General features: G+C 31.3%; 1 protein-coding gene across 1 annotated transcript; it reads right to left on the reverse strand.

Annotated features, from left to right (window-relative positions):
- Window positions 1-2,184: 2,184 nt before the first annotated feature.
- Window positions 2,185-21,142, reverse strand: LOC143068359 (fasciculation and elongation protein zeta-2-like). The gene is made up of 8 exons (XM_076242353.1): window positions 20,804-21,142; window positions 14,888-14,996; window positions 13,883-14,041; window positions 13,389-13,497; window positions 12,215-12,471; window positions 11,108-11,183; window positions 10,007-10,072; window positions 2,185-7,985 (listed from the first exon to the last, which is right to left on the reverse strand). Exons 1-8 carry the CDS (start codon window positions 21,115-21,117, stop codon window positions 7,969-7,971), a joined length of 1,107 nt encoding a protein of 368 aa, XP_076098468.1. The 5' UTR covers window positions 21,118-21,142; the 3' UTR covers window positions 2,185-7,968.
- Between the last annotated feature and the right edge of the window lie 427 nt (window positions 21,143-21,569).

Here is a 21,569-nt window from a genome sequence, read left to right on the forward strand (position 1 = left end):
CATAAAATTTGTAAATTTTTACTAACATTTTCCACTGAAACTACTGGGCCAAGATCATTATAGATAGAGATAATTGTAAGGAGCAAGAATGTTCAGTAAAGTAAGATGTACAAACACATCACCATCACCTAAACACAATTTTGTCATGAATCCATCTGCTTCCTTTGTTTAATATTCACATATACCAAGGTGAGCGACACAGGCTCTTTAGAGCCTCTAGTTTAGGTATCTTCATATTTTGCCAAGTCTTTTTAAATAGTGTGTGTAGAACGTTCACTGTTAAGGCGGGATCTTATTTAAATAGTTCTGATGATAGCTTATCGTTTCCGGGGCTTTATTGTTTTAAGGCTCTTAACTGCTCAAATAATCTGATGGTAATGGAATTTTCTATGTTTAATTGAAGATCGTGTTCTGCGATGGGTCTGTTTCCTGTTCTGTCATATTAATACTTCTTTGAAATGTTCATTCCATCTACTCTCTTGTTCTCTCTCCAATGTTATTAGATGACCTTGTTTGTCTTTTACTGGCATGTTGGTGTTTTTTGTGGTCACACAGTTTCTTTGTGGTTTGATAAACATCATCCATCCTTTGCTCTGAAGCAGCCTTTACAACCTTTTTCGCCATTGCTTCAACAAGTCTACTTGATATTCTCCGTTTTCGTTCATGATTCCACTTCCATGTTTTTCATTATATTCTCTCAAATTCCACTTCCATGTTTTCCATTATTCTCTCCAAATTTCTGTTATGTCACACTTTAGCATTGAAATTTCTCATGATGATTATTATGTCTTTTTTGAGGATTTTCTCTATCTCAGCTTGGAGCATTTCATAGAATTCCAACTGTATTTCTTTATCAACTTCATTTGTTGAAGAATAGACTAGAATGATTGATGTATTGATAGGTTTTGTACTCAGTCTTGCTGTCATTATACTTTCATTGACTAATTGTACTCAATGAGTGATTTTGTAGACGCTTTGCTGAGGAGGAAGGCAATTTCTCTCTGGTGTTTGTCGTCTTATCTTCCAGAGCATATGATTGTTTCTCCTTTATTAGTCAGGTTTTTGCCAAACCCTTTCCATCTGCATTCACTTATCCCTAGTATGTGCAGCTTATTTTCCTTCATTTCTCTTACACTTTGGAAATTGTTAGTAGACTCTTTATAGGAGTGATTGCTTTTAAATGTGAGTTTGAATATTGGAGACAATGGTGTTACCAGTATTTTCCTTATGTTCTTGTTCACCCCTGTATGGACTTAAATTTAAACTTTGTTATTGTCTTGCGATTTTTGGTGTAAAGTTGATTACTATATGGCAGTGTGTTACATATCGTTTTGACCTTAATGTGACCTTGATCTACGTCCTCAAAGTCAAAATAATTCTGTAATATCCCATGTACGAAGTTTCAGTCTGTCGTTTGACATAGTGCATCAGTGATCAAGGTTAAAAGTGATTTATCTATATTTGGGGTATGGAATTATTGAAAGGTGTACATGTCTGTTTGCCAGGCATCATCTCAATTTGACCTCACATTCAAAGTATATTGATTTCAATGTCAATGTGAAGGTTTTGTGGTTTGGTCTGCTTCTGTTAGCAAAAAATGTTACCTATTTTTGGTTGATCTGATTAGCATGGATCATGGTTAACGTTAAGTTTATGTGATATTAGTAATAAAACCTTTATCACAAAGTTTTTTCAAAATCAACTCAATCCTGATCAGAGGATCAGGTGAGACATTTCAGTATGTGTATGTCTTGTGGGTTTTTTTCTTTTTAGTTTCTGCACCTTCGAGATGGTTCTCAAGGGTTATGCCACTTTCCCTAGTATATATACTGGTACTGTGGATTCATTATTATTCGTTGGATACAAATTTTCGTGGATTTTGTGGGTACAGATGACAAACAAACTTCCATTAGACTGTTACCATATGAACTAGCGCGTTAAAAATCCAGCTCAGTATGTCAGTCTAGTACAAAGCAGGGTTAATATTCATATTACATTAACAGGTCCTCATTTATACAATGTATATGCATTTAATTTATAGTTGGACTTTAAACAGCAAATCATCCTTGTCTTTGTATGTGGTTCTTGTTAAAATAGCAAACATGAAGCAATTGTTGATGCTGAGATAAAACAAGCATAAACTTGACCTTTCAGTTATCCAATGATGATCATATAAAAAAAATACTAGTTTCATTCAGCATTTTAATATTACTGTTAATCACAAAACACAAATAAGACATCAATATAATTGGCAGAATTATATGTTAACATACTAACTATAAACGTTTCATACCCTGCAAATTGATATAGTTTAGTTATACCAGTTTGTCAATATGACAATGAATTGTGTCATTTTTGTTATTTTACATCAACAGAGTTTTGCTACTTCCACGCTATTTAGAGTTATCAATAGTTTAGTATTTTTTCTTGTGTTAAGCATGAGACTTTGGTATACTAATGGGCAGTGATTGAGCTGCAATCTTTTAATTCACATACTAGGAAAGCAAATTTTTCAAATTTGTTATTGGATATTATTATATCTCATATTTACTTTATAAATTATAGACAATTCCGGTATTTCTACTTAATTGTCTGATAAAGACTATTTACCGGTTAAAAGAAATTATTGTCAGAATAGCCAATAAATACATTGTTAGTGTAAACAATTACATTATTTTTGTCTTAATTCATATCAGACTGTTTGAGATATTAAAGCTCAAAAGTATGCAAAAATTATTGTAGAAACTTCTTGTTTGAGTCTACCACGATGTGCATAAATAACAGCAGATTTCTCTCTATACAAGTATCAATCTTTTTACACTGTAATTTCTTAGATAAATATAAATTGGATAATTATATTCATATCACAAATTAAACCTAGTATTATTGTAAAATTGTTGCAATAGATTTTGAAGACTGTGACTGGATTCAATGATAAAAACTTTCCTTACAAAATCACAACAGATATATAATGGTATTTACAGTTACTGCATTCTATATGTAGTGTTCCTTACTAGCCATGAAAGTTATCAAACTGAGACAGACATTGCTGCTAAAATGGAACTTCTTATTTAGATTTTTTTTTATATTATTATTAAATAGTTGTAAATGTGTAATGAATAAAACAAAATTTCCATATTCTAAGATTTTAAAACATATTCCATATATCTCTGATTAAAATAGTATTGGCTTTAAACCATTAGAAAACATTTAACATCTGCATATTTAACTTGAATGGTTTCTTAACTTTAGGATAGATTGTAACCTTATCTGTTGCATGGTTTCGTGCCGCAAATAACTTTATAAACTTGATAATTAGATTGGTATTTCTACCATAGTAGTAGGTAAGGAAATTAATGATTGGAGTGAGTTGAGTTCAAAAGTTCACTTCCGACAGGGTATTTAAAAGCAAGTAGACACTCACAAATACATGAAAAGATATATAATACTTTTTAAAACAAGACAAAATATACAGTAAATATTACACTATGTAAGTCATATTTGCACATTGCCCATATATATACACATAAATAAAGCTAACAACCATTGGTTTCAGCTTACTGGCATGACTGAGTAAACATTAACAATGATAAACTTTATGAGAGATTTCTCATGAGATTATTAACACTTCCATCTGTACAAAACAAAAACTTTTATCACATACAAAGCTAATTAGAAATATGTATACATCAGCACAGTGTACTACAACTACTGTCTTCTTATCTAGTTTAATTAAAGTTCTATGAATAAAAAATTGAAAAGTATATTTAAAAAATTTTACTTGCCAGATAAATTGAATGACAAAAAGATGGCTAATTTTCTTGGTTATCAAAATCAATACTTTCATCTCTTTCAGGCATAAAAAATTAAAAATGTAAACCTTAGAATAATAAAAGACGAATCATTTTATGTACAGACATGAAAATAAAATCCATGAGTAAAAATTGCAATTGAACTTCCTGAAAATAACATGGCTAAAAAAATTTCCATGTATACAGTACTCAATATGATGCTTAAAACTGCAAATAAAAAGAGGCCATTGAAAAAAAATTCCAAAGGATTTAGCCTTTAATAACAAGCGAAAACCAGATGCTCCGCAGGGCGTAGCTTTATACGACCGCAGAGGTTGAACCCTGAACGGTTAGGGCAAGTATGGACACAACATTCAAGCTGGATTCAGCTCTAAATTTGGATTGTGATTAAATAGTTGACACAGCATAGGTTTCTGACACAGAATGAATGTGTTCTAATGAACTTAAAATTTTTGTTTCTCTTAGAGCAATTCACTATGCTGTTGAATATTAATCCTCTCAAAAAAATGTTTGAAGAAATTTTCTTTTTTATTTATGAAATTTCAAATGAGAAAAATTGAACCCAATTTTTTTAATCACATCCCCCTTTCCCTTATTCCAAAACTAATCTCAATTAAAATTTCTAATGGAGTTTGCAACAATAACTACTCATTTAAATACATCATAAAATATTAAGATGTAAAAAAACTGCTTGTTATCACTGAATGGTAAAGATTATTTTAATTTATCAGTTGGTAGTAAAAAGTGAATATACATTGTATATTGTATATAACAAAGATTTAAGTTGATTCTGGACAAAGAAAGATAACTCCAATTAAAAAAAAATCTTGCTATTGCACAATATTTTGCAATTAGATATTTCTTGCTTACTATTCTGGACAAAGAAAGATAACTCTAATTAAAAAAAAATTTGATATTTCACAATATTGTGCAATTAGATATTTCTTGCCATTGCGCAATACTGTGCAATTGAAAAGACTTGCTATTGCACAATACTTAATATAATAATTTTAGATCCTGATTTGGACCAACTTGAAAACTGGGCCCATAATAAAAAATCTAAGTACATTTTTGGATTCAGCATATCAAAGAACTTCAAGATTTCAATTTTTGTTAAAATCAGACTAAGTTTAATTTTGGACCCTTTGGACTTTAGTGTAGACCAATTTGAAAACAGGACCAAAAATGAAGAATCTACATACACAGTTAGATTTGGTATATCAAAGAACCCCATTTATTCAATTTTTGATGAAATCAAACAAAGTTTAATTTTGGACCCCGATTTGGACCAACTTGAAAACTGGGCCAATAATCAAGAATCTAAGTACATTTTTAGATTCAGCATATCAAAGAACCTAACTGATTCATTTTTTGTCAAAATCAAACTAAGTTTAATTTTGGACCCTTTGGACCTTAATGTAGACCAATTTGAAAACGGGACCAAAAGTTAAGAATCTACATACACAGTCATGACAGTTAGATTCAGCATATCAAAGAACCCCAATTATTCAATTTTGATGAAATCAAACAAAAGTTTAATTTTGGACCCTTTGGGCCCCTTATTATGTTGGGACCAAAACTCCCAAAATCAAACCCAACCTTTCTTTTATGGTCATAAACCTTGTGTTTAAATTTCATAGATTTCTATTTACTTATACTAACGTTATGGTGCGAAAACCAAGAAAAATGCTTATTTGGGTCCCTTTTTGGCCCCTAATTCCTAAACTGTTGGGACCTAAACTCCCAAAATCAATACCAACCTTCCTTTTGTAGTCATTAACATTGTGTTTAAATTTCATTGATTTCTATTTACTTAAACTAATGTTATTGTGCGAAAACCAAGAATAATGCTTATTTGGGCCCTTTTTTGGCCCCTAATTCCTAAACTGTTGAGACCAAAACTCCCAAAATCAATCCCAACCGTTCTTTTGTGGTCATAAACCTTGTGTCAAAATTTCATAGATTTCTATTAACTTAAACTAAAGTTATAGTGCGAAAACCAAGAAAATGCTTATTTGGGCCCTTTTTGGCCCCTAATTCCTAAAATGTTGGGACCAAAACTCCCAAAATCAATACCAACCTTTCTTTTGTGGTCATAAACCTTGTGTTAAAATTTCATAGATTTCCATTCACTTTTACTAAAGTTAGAGTGCGAAAACTAAAAGTATTCGGACGCCGGACGACGACGACGACGACGACGCCGACGCCAACGTGATAGCAATATACGACGAAAATTTTTTCAAAATTTGCGGTCGTATAAAAATAATAATTTTAGTATGAATAATTGCTTATTTTCAACTCTCAATGGTATGAATCAAGAACTGTATATGCATTTATTAGTTATCCAATTATTTTTTAATTATCTCAATAATATGAAACTTAGTATAATTCTGGTGCATATTGCAGATCATTTCAAGCAAAAATTATGAAGCTGGTTTAATTACAGCAATGTTCATCACGTCATATTTAGGTTTAATAAAAAATAACATCAAATGATTTAAAAAAAATTACACTGTAGGTCATAAAAAGAGAATATAAACAAATGTAAATCATAAGTATCTAAAGCCTAATAAATCGGTGTATATTTGATCTGGTAGAAAAGAGACAAATTCAGAAATTCTGAATATTTGATTATTAGAAATATTGGTGGGATTTTACCTCATGTAAAATATATATTATAAAAAGACTTGTGAAAATATAGTTAACTGACTTCTAAGTAAATTTACAGTTCACAGATTTATCACAATCATAATAAGATAGTATATTAAATGTGTGATGCAGATTTAAAAAATAAATAAAAATCATTGCTTTCTGTAGCACACAAGAGCTGGCCAATGGACAAATTCACTGTCAAAGAGGCTAAGAGCCTATACTTGGATCACATTACAACTATGACAGATGTCTTTAACTGCCTTCAAAAAGGCTATGCTTGATGTATTAAAACATAAATACTCTTTGTAGGTACCATCACCTCAAAGAATAATTATTTTCGTCACTTAATACAACTATAAATAGGAAATGTAAATCTTCAACCTAAATCAAATGTAAAATGTAAAAATTTTATCAGAATATCTTTCTTTGCTAAAAACTGTTAATAAATGACAGTGTTTTGTCGTTAATAAAACCATAAAAATTAAGAGGGAATAGAAAAAGATCTATAAAACAAGACAATATCACAGTAAATATTTTTTTTGATTTTTATAAAAGGAAAAATTATTTAATCTACAGAGCATGAGAGAGACACTAGTCTTTGTGGATTTCATGAATATGACTATCTATTCAAATATAGCAATCATATTTTAAAATGTCCAACACTTCTTATTTTTAAAGGATACATTGTCAAAATCATATTTCACATTCAAAACACTATTATTTTTATTAATCAACTGTTTCTAAGCATTGAAATAGAGATTTCAGAATAATAATTATTTATCCTTCAATTACTTCCCCTGAAACAATGAAAATTTGTATGCTTGAAAAACTGTATGCTTAAAGTATTAAAATAATTTAACAAATAATAAAAAAAAACTTAAACACAGAAGGAAATTTAATACACTTTTGTAGAATAAAGTTTGTTTAACAAAGTCATATGACAAATGCAAGTAAAATTAGTAATTCATCGCCTGTTAAAATTTTAAAGTTTAATTCTGAACTATATCTTGCTTTAAAGATTATCATATCTTGTTTATTACTCAATTTATTTCACTTGACTGGGCGGAGTTTAAACGTTTCACTCATAATAAACCATTCCATCTATAGATAGGTGTTTTAGGATAAACTCATCAATGAAGTGTCTAGTCATTCTTTTATAAATTCCTTTGATGGCACTGATAGGTGATTAGAAATCAATAACAATTATAACAGCAATCATCATAATCACACACATCTTCAAATAGACTGTTCTTATGCAAATTAAAACGTAAGCTCCGCCCGATCAGTTGAAATGACATTGGTAATATATATGGTTTACAGAATAAAAAACACTATTTTGATTGGTCATGGATTATGAACTAAGACGAGATGTATCTCACAAATTATTCAAGCGCTGCCTTCAAAATATACAAATAAAATACTGCTGACAAACATTCACACAACTAAATAATAAAAACATTTTGCATGTGCTATGGAACTGTAATATCTTTGGTAACCATTTGTTCTATGTTGGACACAAAACTGAAAAAGAATATAACAATATGATTTCATGTTAAAAGATAAAATTACAACTTTTGAAAACATTATTACATAAGTATTTGATCAATGAGATAATTCATAAATGTTTCATTTTTGTAGTCATGTCTGCAGCAGGGCTTCCAAAACGGTCATATATTCCGGACATTTGATTTATGTCCGGTAAAAGTCCGGCTGGGCAAAGCATGAAACGGTCATATACATTTTTGTTTTCAAGGTTTTTTCGGTCATTTTAACATAATTAAGTCACGATCTTTTTGACCCAACCTTTTGCCTTTAACATCTACACATTTCCGGTCATAAAAGTGACATGATGATTAATTACTATCAAAACAACCCCTACTTTAATACTTTCTAATTTTAATCAAGGCTAATTAGTTGTTGGACAGGTGATATCTACCTGTTCAGGTGACAGGTAAACAATGTTCATTACCGGACATCGTATAAATTGATCGGTCTATTCACAATTAGTCTCTTACATTTCAGCAGTTTGTAGCTCATTGATTTAGTCCAAAAGATTAAAATTATAAGAAATTAGTTTATCTACTTGATTTGATAAAATTTTTTAAAAGGTTTAAATGAAAAATCGTCAGAACTAAGTCGAATGAACTAGAACACGTGTGCGCATGTGCAGAGGTGGGAAATTTAATTATGCATCCTTTATTTCTTCAAAATGCTAAAATTATCATTGATACCTGTATCTTAACGTTCATTTCAAGCATTTTGTTGAAGAAATAACATGGAAAGAGCTTCTTCACTTGTCATGCTTTGCAAACGTACACGGATTTTACGTATCCGTTTACGGTCCATGTTTTACCATTGTCAAGTCAACATCCGGTTTTAGAAAAACGTGATTTTAAAAACGAAAATGAAGTTTTTGACATGTCATTTTGCACAAATAAAGAGTCTATGGCAGATATGAGCACACTGATGTGCACACTTTAAATGATGCACTGCCAATTTAACAGTTTACATCCAAACATCCAAAACAAAGTAAAGTTTAAAATCGTTTTTTTAATTTAATGTCATTATCATTGGAATGACCATCTGATTACCATAATTGAGTTTTGTGACTTAGTCTTAAGGAATTAAAATCGGGATCAGATATAAAATGTCCGGCTGGCTCAAATGTTTTTTGGAAGCCCTGGTCTGCAGATCTGACTATGTTGTGTAAGTGTTATAAAAATATTGCTCTGGTATGTCATCTAAATTAACAGCTTCAGAATTTACATCTAACTTCCACTCAAACTAAAGTGTAAAATTTTACTATTTTCAATCCTAAGAGTACATGTTTTTTTTTTTATTATTACCAATATGGGGGTATAAAGGGAAAACTGTCATTGATGTACCTATCTTTTTATACATGATGATACGTTTATTTAAGAAATAATTGATGCAAGCTATACTTTATTGTAGTTTTAACATGGATAGGCATTACATTCGTGATTATTTTTGCCCAAGCGATAGTGAGGGCTAAAATAACACGAATATAATGCCTACCCATGTTAAAACTACAATAAAGAATATTTTGCAGCAATTATTTTTATTTTGACTTGGACAATTAAGGTAAGTTCTATGTTCGATGTGTATAGGTGTAGAACGTTTGTGTAGACTCTTCCATGAACCTCCCTTTTTTGTATGTAAACTAGCAAACGACTGGCAATGTGATTTTTCAGAGGGAGATGTTTCAAACAGCCAGCATGAACGGTTGTCGTATCTAGGTCAAATATGTCAATTTCAATATGCAACACGTTACAGTCATAATAAATGAATTAGTAACAACAAAGTGCATCATTTAAGAGGTTGAAAATGTTTTCAGTTAATCAAATATATAAAATTAATGCCAATTTGATAAAATTCATTATCTGTAAAAGTCAATACATGCATGTGCAAACAAATTTTATTGGATTTAGAGCATGGGTTTATTCATAAAGCGAATGAAGCACGTCATATTAGAATCTCCATTCTTTCATCTATAATAATGCATTATTTTGCACTAGACTCACCTTTAAGTATATAATCTGTTAACAATGTAGGAACTGTAGGACTGTCTGCATTTATAGCTTTCAGAACTGAAATAAAATATGTGGTAATTAGAATGCCATTTATCTTCAAATTCAGCCATTAAGAAGTGTGCTATACAAAAGAAATAATTTTAACTACATGTACTTTGAACTACCAAGTTGTCATGTTAGTATTGCAGCTTGAAAACCTTAAGAATTTTAAGAAAATAAATGTGGGGTTATTCAATCAAATTTTGTGTCCAAATCACTGAGATAGTAAACAGAAGATTGGATCAAATATGGTAAAAGTGCTATATATTTTCTGGAAAATCAGCAGACATACTTTTTGTAATTTTGAAAATTTGGTGTTGATAATTCTTCGAATGTATCTGTTTATTTATTCATAACTTTTTCCCACCTCGAAATTACCAGACCGACATATTATACATAATTTGATGGGACTGTCATAAAAGTGAGAGGTTTAGCACTTTAAAACCAGGTTCAATCCACCATTTTCTACATTTGAAAATGCCTGTACCAAGTCAGGAATATGACAGTTGTTGTCCATTAGTTTGATGTGTTTTATCCTTTGCTTTTGCAATTTGATTAGGGGCTTTCTGTTTTGAATTTTTCTCGGGAGTTCAGTATTTTTGTGATTTTACTTTATACAGACAGCCATCAATTTTGAAGATTGTGTGTTGATCTCTGGATGTTTTAGGGGTTTGTATTATGGTATGATGTCGTCGTCTGCGTTGTTGTCTGAAGAGAAGGCTGGGATTGAGTTTTTTTAAGAGGTCCATATTTTATTTTCCAAATTTTGAAGTTTCAAGAAGAATCTTCAATTGCACAGTATAAAGTAATAGATTTTTTACCACATTTCTTTTGTTTCAGAAACCCGTTTTATGTCAAAAATTGAATTTCAATCCAAATTCAGACAGTATCAAGCTTGTATATTGTGTTCAAATTTGGTCCAACTGTTTAGGATTTGGCCTCTGCGGTCGTTTCAGGCTGTGCTAGGAGAAGCGATTTATTTGGATGTTTTAGGGTAGCTGTCTCAAGTACTGTTCATGATAAAGTGCCTTCAATAAAATCCTGTCGACTTACTCTTAATATAAATCTGTAACTGATCTGATGTTGGTGGTCCTCCAAATGAATGGTATGGTATTACTGTTGTCAAGAACTATAACAAAAAATGCTGAATTATTATACTAAATATGAAAATAACTCTAGTAAAATAATTCTAACAGTTTAAACAGAATACCGATTTATTCATGAATACCATAGTAATTAGAATATGTTTACCCATTTATATGTGTTCTGTTGTATGTTCTACCACTTTTAGTGCACTGTACAATGTTGTGAAGGATTGTAGTTAATTGCATGTTCCTACGATTCTTACAATTAATTAATGAGGAAGACTAATCAAGAAGGCACCTTTTTGATTATAGTATGTGAGATATGGAAAACTTATCACTAATCTAAAATGAGGTCAGTCATGGTTTTCTGTCTGATGTAAATCTTGCATGGTTTTACAGGGTTTTGTTTGCAGCTGTCTTCTACCTTCTGAAATATAAAGGTCTATTCGAACAGCTTATGTCGTTGCTGTTGCCAAATAAGCATCCCTACATTTTACATTCACCAGTTTTCGTTGAAGGAGGTAAAAATGAACTAATGTCATGTATATATGTCAAGCACCTGATCAATAAAATTTATCCTGACAATATGCACACTTAGAACATCTAGTATGTGTGCTAAAATTGCCTGCAAAAAAATATAGACCAGCATTGAAATGGTAGGAGTTGCATGAATAGAGTAAGAAAATTTAGCAAAAGTTATCAAAAATTTAAATAAACACAAAAATATTGTCACATCTGTACAGTGTAACCTGCCTAATCTGACACACTTACAGACCAGAAAAAAATGTTAGATCAAGCAGGGTGTCTGATTACTCAGGTATTTTCTGCTATGAAAGGCATTAAAGCAGTATGTTGGAATACTCAGCTGTCAAATTAGGCAGGTTCCATTGTATATATATGCAAACAGTGTTTTCCTTGGGCCTTTTAGCATGTGTTATAGATGTGATGCTATAATTTTTAGAATCAAGATGGTATTTTCTGTTCACAAAAATGAAATATCTGTGGAGAACACTGTGCAAAATGTAAATTTTCAATGTTGTAAAAAAATGAAACAGCAAACTTAATAGATACTTACTGTACTGACTGGATTATCAGAGTGATTGTTCACAGTGCTGTTTTTTGTTTTTTTCTTCTTTTTATCCACGTTATTATCTCTACGTTTCTTCTGGATTGTCAGCAGCAGAGAAATAAACTGATTTTTCAATTCTTTATCATATTCTAGTTCATCTCTTAAGGCTAATTCACGAATCAGTATTTCTGAAAGTTCTTTGATCACAATTTCATATTCTGCTAAAACTTCATTTAAAGCTGAACAAGACATTTCTTTTAATTCTACAATATAAAAGGCATACAATGATAAGGGAACTGTAGACAAAGACCAATCACAATTTTAGTCTTTTACCCAACACTTCTTTTTCTGGCTTCAATAAATTTCTTTCCAAATTATAAGCTATTAAGACCCTTTAAATCATACTGTTCAGTGTGAGCAAAGGCTCCGTGTTGAAGACCGTACTTTGACACATAATAGCTTTTCTTTTACAAATTGTGACTTGGATGGAGAGTTGTCTAATTGGCACTCATACCACATCTTCTACGTTTATATTTTGCAGACCAGGATTCCTGACATGTCTGATTCAAACTTAAACTTTAATCAATAGGGGTTATCCTCTTTTCATTGATTTTATGTATATTATTCTTATGAAATTGATTTCATTATTAAGATTTTACCCAACCCCTTGAACTCAGATTGATGATCAACTCCTAGACCTACAACCTATTCAGAGGTAAAAATCATACTCTTATGGCAAATTAAGTATACTTAAGTATTTGCATTGACAAGTTTGAACTCCAATCCTTAACCTCAGTTTGACTTAAGACCTCAAAAATCAATTACATCAACATCAATACCTTGGTCAGTATCCCTTAAAAACACAAATTTATTAATCCAATTAAATAGTTGATCGATTGTTAGTTGCTTAATGTCCAGTGGCAAATATTTCATGAATGTTCAGGACGAATTTTTTAAATAAAGTACCGGTAGCGGTCTGCAACAAAATGCAGATGATCTGATTTTAAAAAAAATGTACGTTATTGAACTTGGAGTTTGTTTTAATTGAATGACTTGTAATATTTTTAAGTCTGTACCTACATTGTACCTTAAATAGTTTTAAATGTGTTTTAGAAATGTTTGTTAATCTATGTTCTTTCTATGACATAAAGGAAAATATTCCTAGAGGTATGACACTTACCTATTTCTGTATAACAGGGAAGAACAGGGACTGGATCTCTGTCTGGCTCTACTGGGACTACATTCAATGTGGTAGGATCTACTGTTTCATCTCCATTTAAAGGTCCATCCTAAAAATATATGATCAAACACATGATTGTTTTTGTATAATTCAATTCTTTATTAATGGGAAAGAAGGGACTGTTTTTTTGTATTAATTTGTATTACTTTTAAAATTTGTGATCATGACAGATGAATATGTTTGCATTGACCAATAACCACAAGAAACAACCATTTTTGATTGACTTATCAACATGATCATTATAAACACTTACACAGACTTTGATTGGCTGACCAGGATTGTCCCACTTGGGAAAAGTTCAATTTCGGGAGCAATATATTTTTCTTGTAGAATTTCATTGTGTTTTAAGTTGGCTGGTATGTAGTTCTTTCTGACCACTATTCATCTACTTTGAGATCAAATTAATTAAAGAAAACAATTTTAAGACAGATTACCTGCATCATAGATTCTATTTCACTTATAACCTCTTCAGCAGTGGCTACATAATCTTCTGTTTCTGGATGCTGTAGACTAGATACTATGAGACTGTGCATATCTAATGCCTGTGCTATTTCATCATCATCTGACAAATCTAAATTCATTGGTTCACTAGCCTGCAAAGAGAAAAATATATATTGTCTTTTTCGGGTTCAAGTTCAATGAATCAATCATCCAATTATTAACAATTACGAAAAATATTTTATTTACCCATACATACATGTTACAAACAGTGTGATTTACCCATACATACATGTTACAAACAGTGTGATTTACCCATACATACATGTTACAAACAGTGTGATTTACCCATACATACATGTTACAAACAGTGTGATTTACCCATACATACATGTTACAAACAGTGTGATTTACCCATACATACATGTTACAAATAGTGTGATGTTAAAAGTTATTACACTGCATATGTATTATAATGGTAATTTGAAAAAAAAATCCCGCAATAATCTGCCTTTCGCCAATTGCAGTCTTCACACTTAAAACCCCAAGTCCTACAGCCATGGCTTGTAAAATTCTTCTCTACAAGCCAACAGAATCCAACTAAAAATTTGGTATAATTGAACTTCGGGCTTGTGGATTCAAATGTTTAGATTGAAGACTGCTTGAATTGCTAATTGTTTAAGGCTAACAGTTGCTAACATCAACGTAATTTGGTCTCTTGTGGATAGTTGTCTTAATGGCAATCATTCCACATCTTCTTAAATTTATATATAAAAGAGTGAAAGTTGCTGCTTCTTTTCCATTCTATTCAGTAAGAAAAGTGTATCCTTATTCTATGCAGAAAGATGTCTGTCAATTGATATAAGATGTGGTATGAGTACCAATGAGACAACTCTCCATCCAAGTCTCAATTGTTTCACATTGGTTGAAGGTCACATGAATGTACTAAAGTAAAATAATAGAAAGAGGACTGAAAGAAAACAGTACAAATTGTAACTCACTTTTCCTTCTTCTAAATGTAAAACCTTTTCTTTCATCTGTTTGACGTAAGATTTTGACCAGTCTATTGGTAAAATGTTTCCATAATTCCCTGTAAGTGTCCACCACATTCTGCAATAAAATTAATGGAATTTGTTGATTGTCATATTTCTAGATAGATTAATGTGATATATTACTGCTTCATTACTGATGATATTGAGCATAAAAAGTACATAAACCAGATTGGTGAATGATTAAATGAAATATTATAGCTTTGATGAAATGTGTTTGATAATCAAGTGTAGAAAAAATGCTACAAAATTGCAGTTAATATCAAGTCAGTTTAGATTGTCAAGAGAAGCATTTGTTTGTTCTCTCAAAAAAATTTCAGTGTGAGAATATGTCACAATAACCTATATTTCATGTTTTATATTTAAAATGTGATCTTTGTATACGTAGTTATAACACTTTTCCTTTTGAAATTCTTACAACCAACATTCAAATAAATCTATATGATTAATGTTCAGTGGAATATAAGGAGATGTGGGGTACGTCAATGAGACAGCAACCGAGCCACAAAAAGGTATCTAGAGGGCAAAATACAGTCTAAAAGGGCTGTATAGCCAGTCAAGGTCGTTAAAAACTTCCATCTTTGTCAGTCTAAAACAATAGACATGTCTGTACAATGTCAAGCAGTCTATAAAAATAAACATCAATGATCAGTTTTAACTTTTTGGTCATAAAATAAAGGTACATGAATGTATACAATCTTTGAACGCATTCTAGAGTATTACAAAAGGTATAAATTTATAAACATTTTTCAACAATTGAATTAAAGCTTTAATTATTTTATGAGCTACACCATTGAATTAATTTTTTTTTTCTGTGATGAACAATGACAAATGCTGGTGAGTGTGGATGATTCATTTCAACCTTTAACAGCAAGCAAATACCCTGTTTCTCAGTAATTGACTAACACTGGCCAAAGTCTGAATCGCCTTGTGTTTACTATACACTATGATTAAAAATATTTTAATTACCTTAAAAAATCAATACAGATATTTTACTGTTGTTCTACTTTTTAAATAATTGTTGATACCATATTAAGATATTGAAAGGTCTTACAAAATCTGTCAATTAATAATATATATATACTATAGTGGAGAATGGAGATCCATAAATTTTCAATAAGATAAACAGAAAATCAATACACTTGTTTTCATCACAGCTTAGGTTTGGGGAAAATAATTCTGAGTATATTCTCAATACAAATGGATGATAATAAAACATCAATGCACAAAAAACATAACAGATGCATCAAATATTTGTATTCCTAGCCATAAAAGAGGGTGTACATTTGTAAAACTATTTATGTTAAGACAATTCCATTTTGGTAATGAACAAGAAATAATCTAATCATTGCATATATTCCATGACTGAAATAAGTTTGCAAATACAAAAGAACTAGTACATGTAGTACATTTTTATTTTGATGCATTGTGTTTGAGTTTCACTATGGGAGCAGTCTGAACAATACTTTCACTAGACAAAGTGTTTTAATGAATCCTATACTCCTGGCATCACATTCAGTCAATAAAATTTACTGGAATCCATGACCGTATGACTCACTTATCAATCAATACTCTTCAGTTCTAGTATGCAAACCACTACAAATATGTTATAAATACATAATCAAGATAATTGGGTTCATATTTAATAAGCATGATAGGATTAAGTAAATAAATCCTATATACTTTTATCATTTTCAAACTGTCCTCACATGGAGGAATACTATTGTTAATTATGCATGATACATTTGTATTGTACATTTCACCCTTAAACCATTAAAATTACCATCAATATTTATTGCTCATTATTCGATTAATTTTATGCCCCACCTACGATAGTAGAGGGGCATTATGTTTTCTGGTCTGTGCTTCCATTCTTTCGTCCATCCGTCCGTTCGTTCGTCTGTGGTACCGTTTGTCCCACTTCAGGTTAAAGTTTTTGGTCAAGGTAGTTTTTGATGAAGTTGAAGTCCAATCCACTTGAAACTTAGTACACATGTTCCCCATGATATGATCTTTGTAATTTTAATGCCAAATTATAGTTTTTACCCCAATTTCATGGTCCACTGACATAGAAAATGAAAGTGAGAAGTTCAGGTTAAAGTTTTTGGTCAAGGTAGTTTTTGATGAAGTTAAAGTCACATCTACTTGAAACTTAGTACACATGTTCCCTATGATATGATCTTTCTAATTTTAATTCCAAATTAAAGTTTTGACCCCAATTTCATGGTCCACTGAACATGGAAAATTATAGTACGAGTTGGGCATCCGTGTACTGGACACATTCTTATTTTTTTAATTTTGATATAGTACAAGAACAGCAGAGATGTGCCTCTTTGCCTTGAAAGAAAATATTAATCATGTTTCAAACATCCAGCTCCAAACATTTCAATACAATCTGTACACAAAAAAATAAAAGGAATAATAACCAAAATATTGGATGGTTCATGTACATGAACAACAGACCACACCAACTGAAATCCTACAAGACCTTCAATATGTTATTTAATCAATTTGTTAGAAGTATTTTTCTTAATTACATTTCTATTATAAAACAACCATGACAACAGAAAATCTGCAAATTGTGATTGTATGATGACTCTGTGACCGGCACAAAATAAAATAAAAATATAAATCTAATTAAATGTCAACCTATATTAGGATATAACTATCCACACACTTTTCAATGGTGTTACCTAACATGCAAAATACAATAATTCAGAATATGCTTGACCATTGGACAATGTGAAAAATTATGCAGTAGGTGATTCCGATACAGATATTAGCTATTCACTGGTACCAATGTCTGATCCGATATATTTCGGTACCAAAATAACTATTAATTTTAAGATTATTTTTGTTTTGATTGTGGTTTTAAAAAAACATCATTATTGCATCTGCTTGATTTATATATTGTTTTTAAGTAATGAATTTTACACTACAGTTTAAAACTGCAAAATTATGAAATTATCATGTTTACCTGTACATACGTACTATAACCATGTTTGTGCTGAAATACTAAAACCCACATTTTTGCCCCAAGCTCTCAAGTCAGGAACTTCTAGCCTCTGTTAGTCTTGTGCGTTTTTTTAATTTTGGTTCATTTATATGTTTTGAACTTTAGTATTGTGTCCATTTCACTGAAACAGTTTATATGTACATTATTGTTTAGGGGCTTATTGCATTTCCGCTAATTTTCCCAAGTCCCAATACTACATTTCCGCAAATTTAAAGTATACGTTTCCGTAATTTGTATTTATTACTTCTCCGGAAATTTACCTGGTAAATTATAAATATTTGAATATATATTAGATAAATTATTTATTTTATCTTTTTAATAAAGAAAATGTCCTGATCTTATATCTACAATTTACTAGATATAACTAGTTGACTCGGGTAAGGATTAGTCAGTAAACTTCATTGAGAAATCTTTGGTTTGGCTTACTTGCCAACTGACATGATTGAAGAAGGCTTTGTTGAATTAATAGCCGATGCTCCATCTGTTGATAAATGCATGAAGTTTGCTGATTATATATTGGAATTTTATATAGATGGCAATTCGATTCCACCAATCATTTGGGCATCACCTCCTGACCACGAGGAAAAAGAGAACAATGAATGGTGCCAAGTCTTTTCGTGCCAACTTGAAAGAGCAGTTTCATGCTAGCCATCCTAATTTGTCTTTGTCGATGTGTTATTGAAACTGAAGACAACATCTTACATAAAGATGAGAACTCTAACTGTAAAAGCACCCGTTCGGAAATATGAAAAGGAGAAGATGGACTTCCTTCTTGAACAAAATACAAAACTTGTAAAAGGTGAATGTACTACTGTTGACTTTGCATGACGTGTTGAGTACAAATATTCTGCCAGAACTGACTTATGAACTCATATCAAGATATATCAGATTAGTGCTGACTTTTGAACGTACGTTTTCATACATTTTAATGATGAATTTTACTTTCATGTTATGATGACCTTTAACTTAATAAATATCTATTTTTCATTATAGCTTTGCTTTCGATCAATAGGTATTCCTTAATTATTTGCGGAAAAGTAATAATTTATTTTTTCAGGAATAGTTACTTTTTTCCGGAAAAGTAAACTTTTTTTCCTGGAAACGTCAATTTTTTTCTTGGAAAAGTAATGCCAATTTGCGGAAACAACGCCATTGTCTAGTGACCAGCTGAATCCAATTGAAGACACATTGGTCACTGTTATTTGCTTTCTAGTCAGGTTGATGTCTCTTTGATATACTCCCATTCTAGCATATAAGGAGTGTCAATCATAACAAATTTACAAGATAAAACCTGATTATAGAGTTACAAATAACTGACATGTGAATTTTTTTTTCTTATCATTTAATAGAGCATGTTATATAATAGCCAATGAGACAAGTAGATCAACCAGCTGAGTTAAAATGTGATAGTAGCCAACACAAAATGAATAGTCCACTCACTCCACTGTATTGCCTTCAACATTATACAATGAAGTAGTTTACTTTTAAAAATTGTTATTTTCTTTATAAAACCACTAAAGACAATTTATACTGCAAAAAGTGAGATCAAATGCATCTATATATAATCATCATTCCAGTTTTCTTATTCTAAATTACAATCAACTGTAACTTAAACAAATTCTAAATTTAACAAATATAACAATGAAGCCAATTAAACAAGCAATTAAACTTAATCTATTTCCATGTTGTTGTTTTTTTGTGGTTTTTTTTAAGCAAATTCTAATATTCATACATGTATATTTAATTTCTTATAAATACAAATTTATCAAATAAATAAAATTAAGTATGTATCCATGGAATATGTCAAAGAGACAACAACCCGACAAAATAGAGGTAACAGCGCAAGGTCACAGATGGATCTTCAGCACGGTGAGAAAATCCCTCACCCAGAGGAGGCCTTCAACTGGCCCCTGAATAAAAATGTGAACCAGTTCAATGAAAATGAAATACCTGCTTTATACAGGCACCATAAGGAACAAAAATCTAAATACCAGAAATATCAGAATATGTATCTAAAAAAAATAAGAGGGCAATGTAACTAACTCATATTGACAAACAAACCAAATAACATTTTAGAGGGAGTAATCTAGTGTGGGTTTGTGGCCCTTGGTACCCAGACTGGTGTTTAAACTAAAATGGGTACTCTGGGGCCACTGTTGTTCAAAGCTGCCCTCAACTTTGACCTGTAGATCAATCGACTGATAACTCTTCAGTTCGTCTGTTCCTGCAGTCACTGTGTCCAAGTACTTTGGTCTCCTCCACCAATAAAAGACTTCCTGATGTCCCATCACTACCTGTGAGTTGGCATGGGGCTAGGATAATTTGTCCTTGTTAATATCGTTGAAAATATGTAAGTGACACATGTATCTCCTCTTCACAGATTCCACTGTACCCTTGAGGGTTGCTCAGAATAATGAAGGAATCTACATTGTATCAGTACATACATAATCTAGAATCATATTCATGATCTGTTTTGACTTTTAAAATTCATAAATAATTATTTTTAGCAGGTTGAAAATGAACAGGTTGGGAACAAACCCTCTATATGGTGATTATACTTGTATAGAGGAATAATCCTTCTATAGAGGGATAACCATGTAGAGGATTTGTTCCCAACCTGATGAACATCTCATATGAACATTCTAAAATGTCCTATGCATTATTTTGGGCTGCTCAGGGCTATTGTCCAACCTGAAGCTGTGAAATCATAACTATTATAGTCCCTATTATATTTTATGACAATCTCAATGATCATGAGAGTTGCTGATCCACAGCACCCAAACTGTTGTCTGATGAGGTTGTCTTTTTTTGTTTTGGTCATAAATCTTGATCTGTTAGTGGCAAATACTTACTGGCAATCTTTAACTACCTCCTCTTGTGTTCTAACTTGAACTGGAGCTATATGATCTACTTTGTCCTCGAAATTGCAGAAACATTTTGTGATTTTTTCATCAAATGTATTCACCAAGTCTTCCAATGATTCAGACACCGTTTCCGCGAAGTTTTCAGAATGTTCACTTTCTTCATGAGCAGTTGACATGTCCGTGTTTAAAAGGCTACTTGTTTCACTTACACCTTGAAAATCACTATACTCTGCAAGTTCCTCATTCTCAAATTTTGCAAGTGGAGCCTCGAAATGTAGCTCCGCCATTTTCATTCCCCGCATCCTGACATCTCTGACCTTCACCTTTTAGATAATTTTTTTATTTAGACTGAAGTGTTCATTTCATTAGAAGAAAGACAACTCAACAAAGGCACTTATCTGAAAAAAATCATGTGCACGATACTATTTGGATATCTTAGGCTATAAAGGTTATTTTCGGGAGAAAGGTGCCTGTGCTGAAGCTGAAATGTTAAATAAATTTTCACAATTTATTAATAGACACGGCCATAGAAAGACAAATCAAGTGGCTCCTTTCACAAATATTTTATCCTGATTTTGTCTACCATATAATCAGAGACAAAGGTCTCTGATATAATGTAATACAAATATTTCCTCAGTAATCATAAGATGTGCACAGAATCTTTTTCCAACATCACTTGGTTAATCGACACAAAAAGGGGTCCTTCAAATAAAAATCCTGTTTCAAAACATTGACTGGCTTATCTAATTTTCAG

Source organism: Mytilus galloprovincialis, chromosome 3 (assembly GCF_965363235.1).
Source record: "Mytilus galloprovincialis chromosome 3, xbMytGall1.hap1.1, whole genome shotgun sequence".
In the NCBI taxonomy this organism is placed as follows: Eukaryota; Metazoa; Mollusca; class Bivalvia; order Mytilida; family Mytilidae; genus Mytilus; species Mytilus galloprovincialis.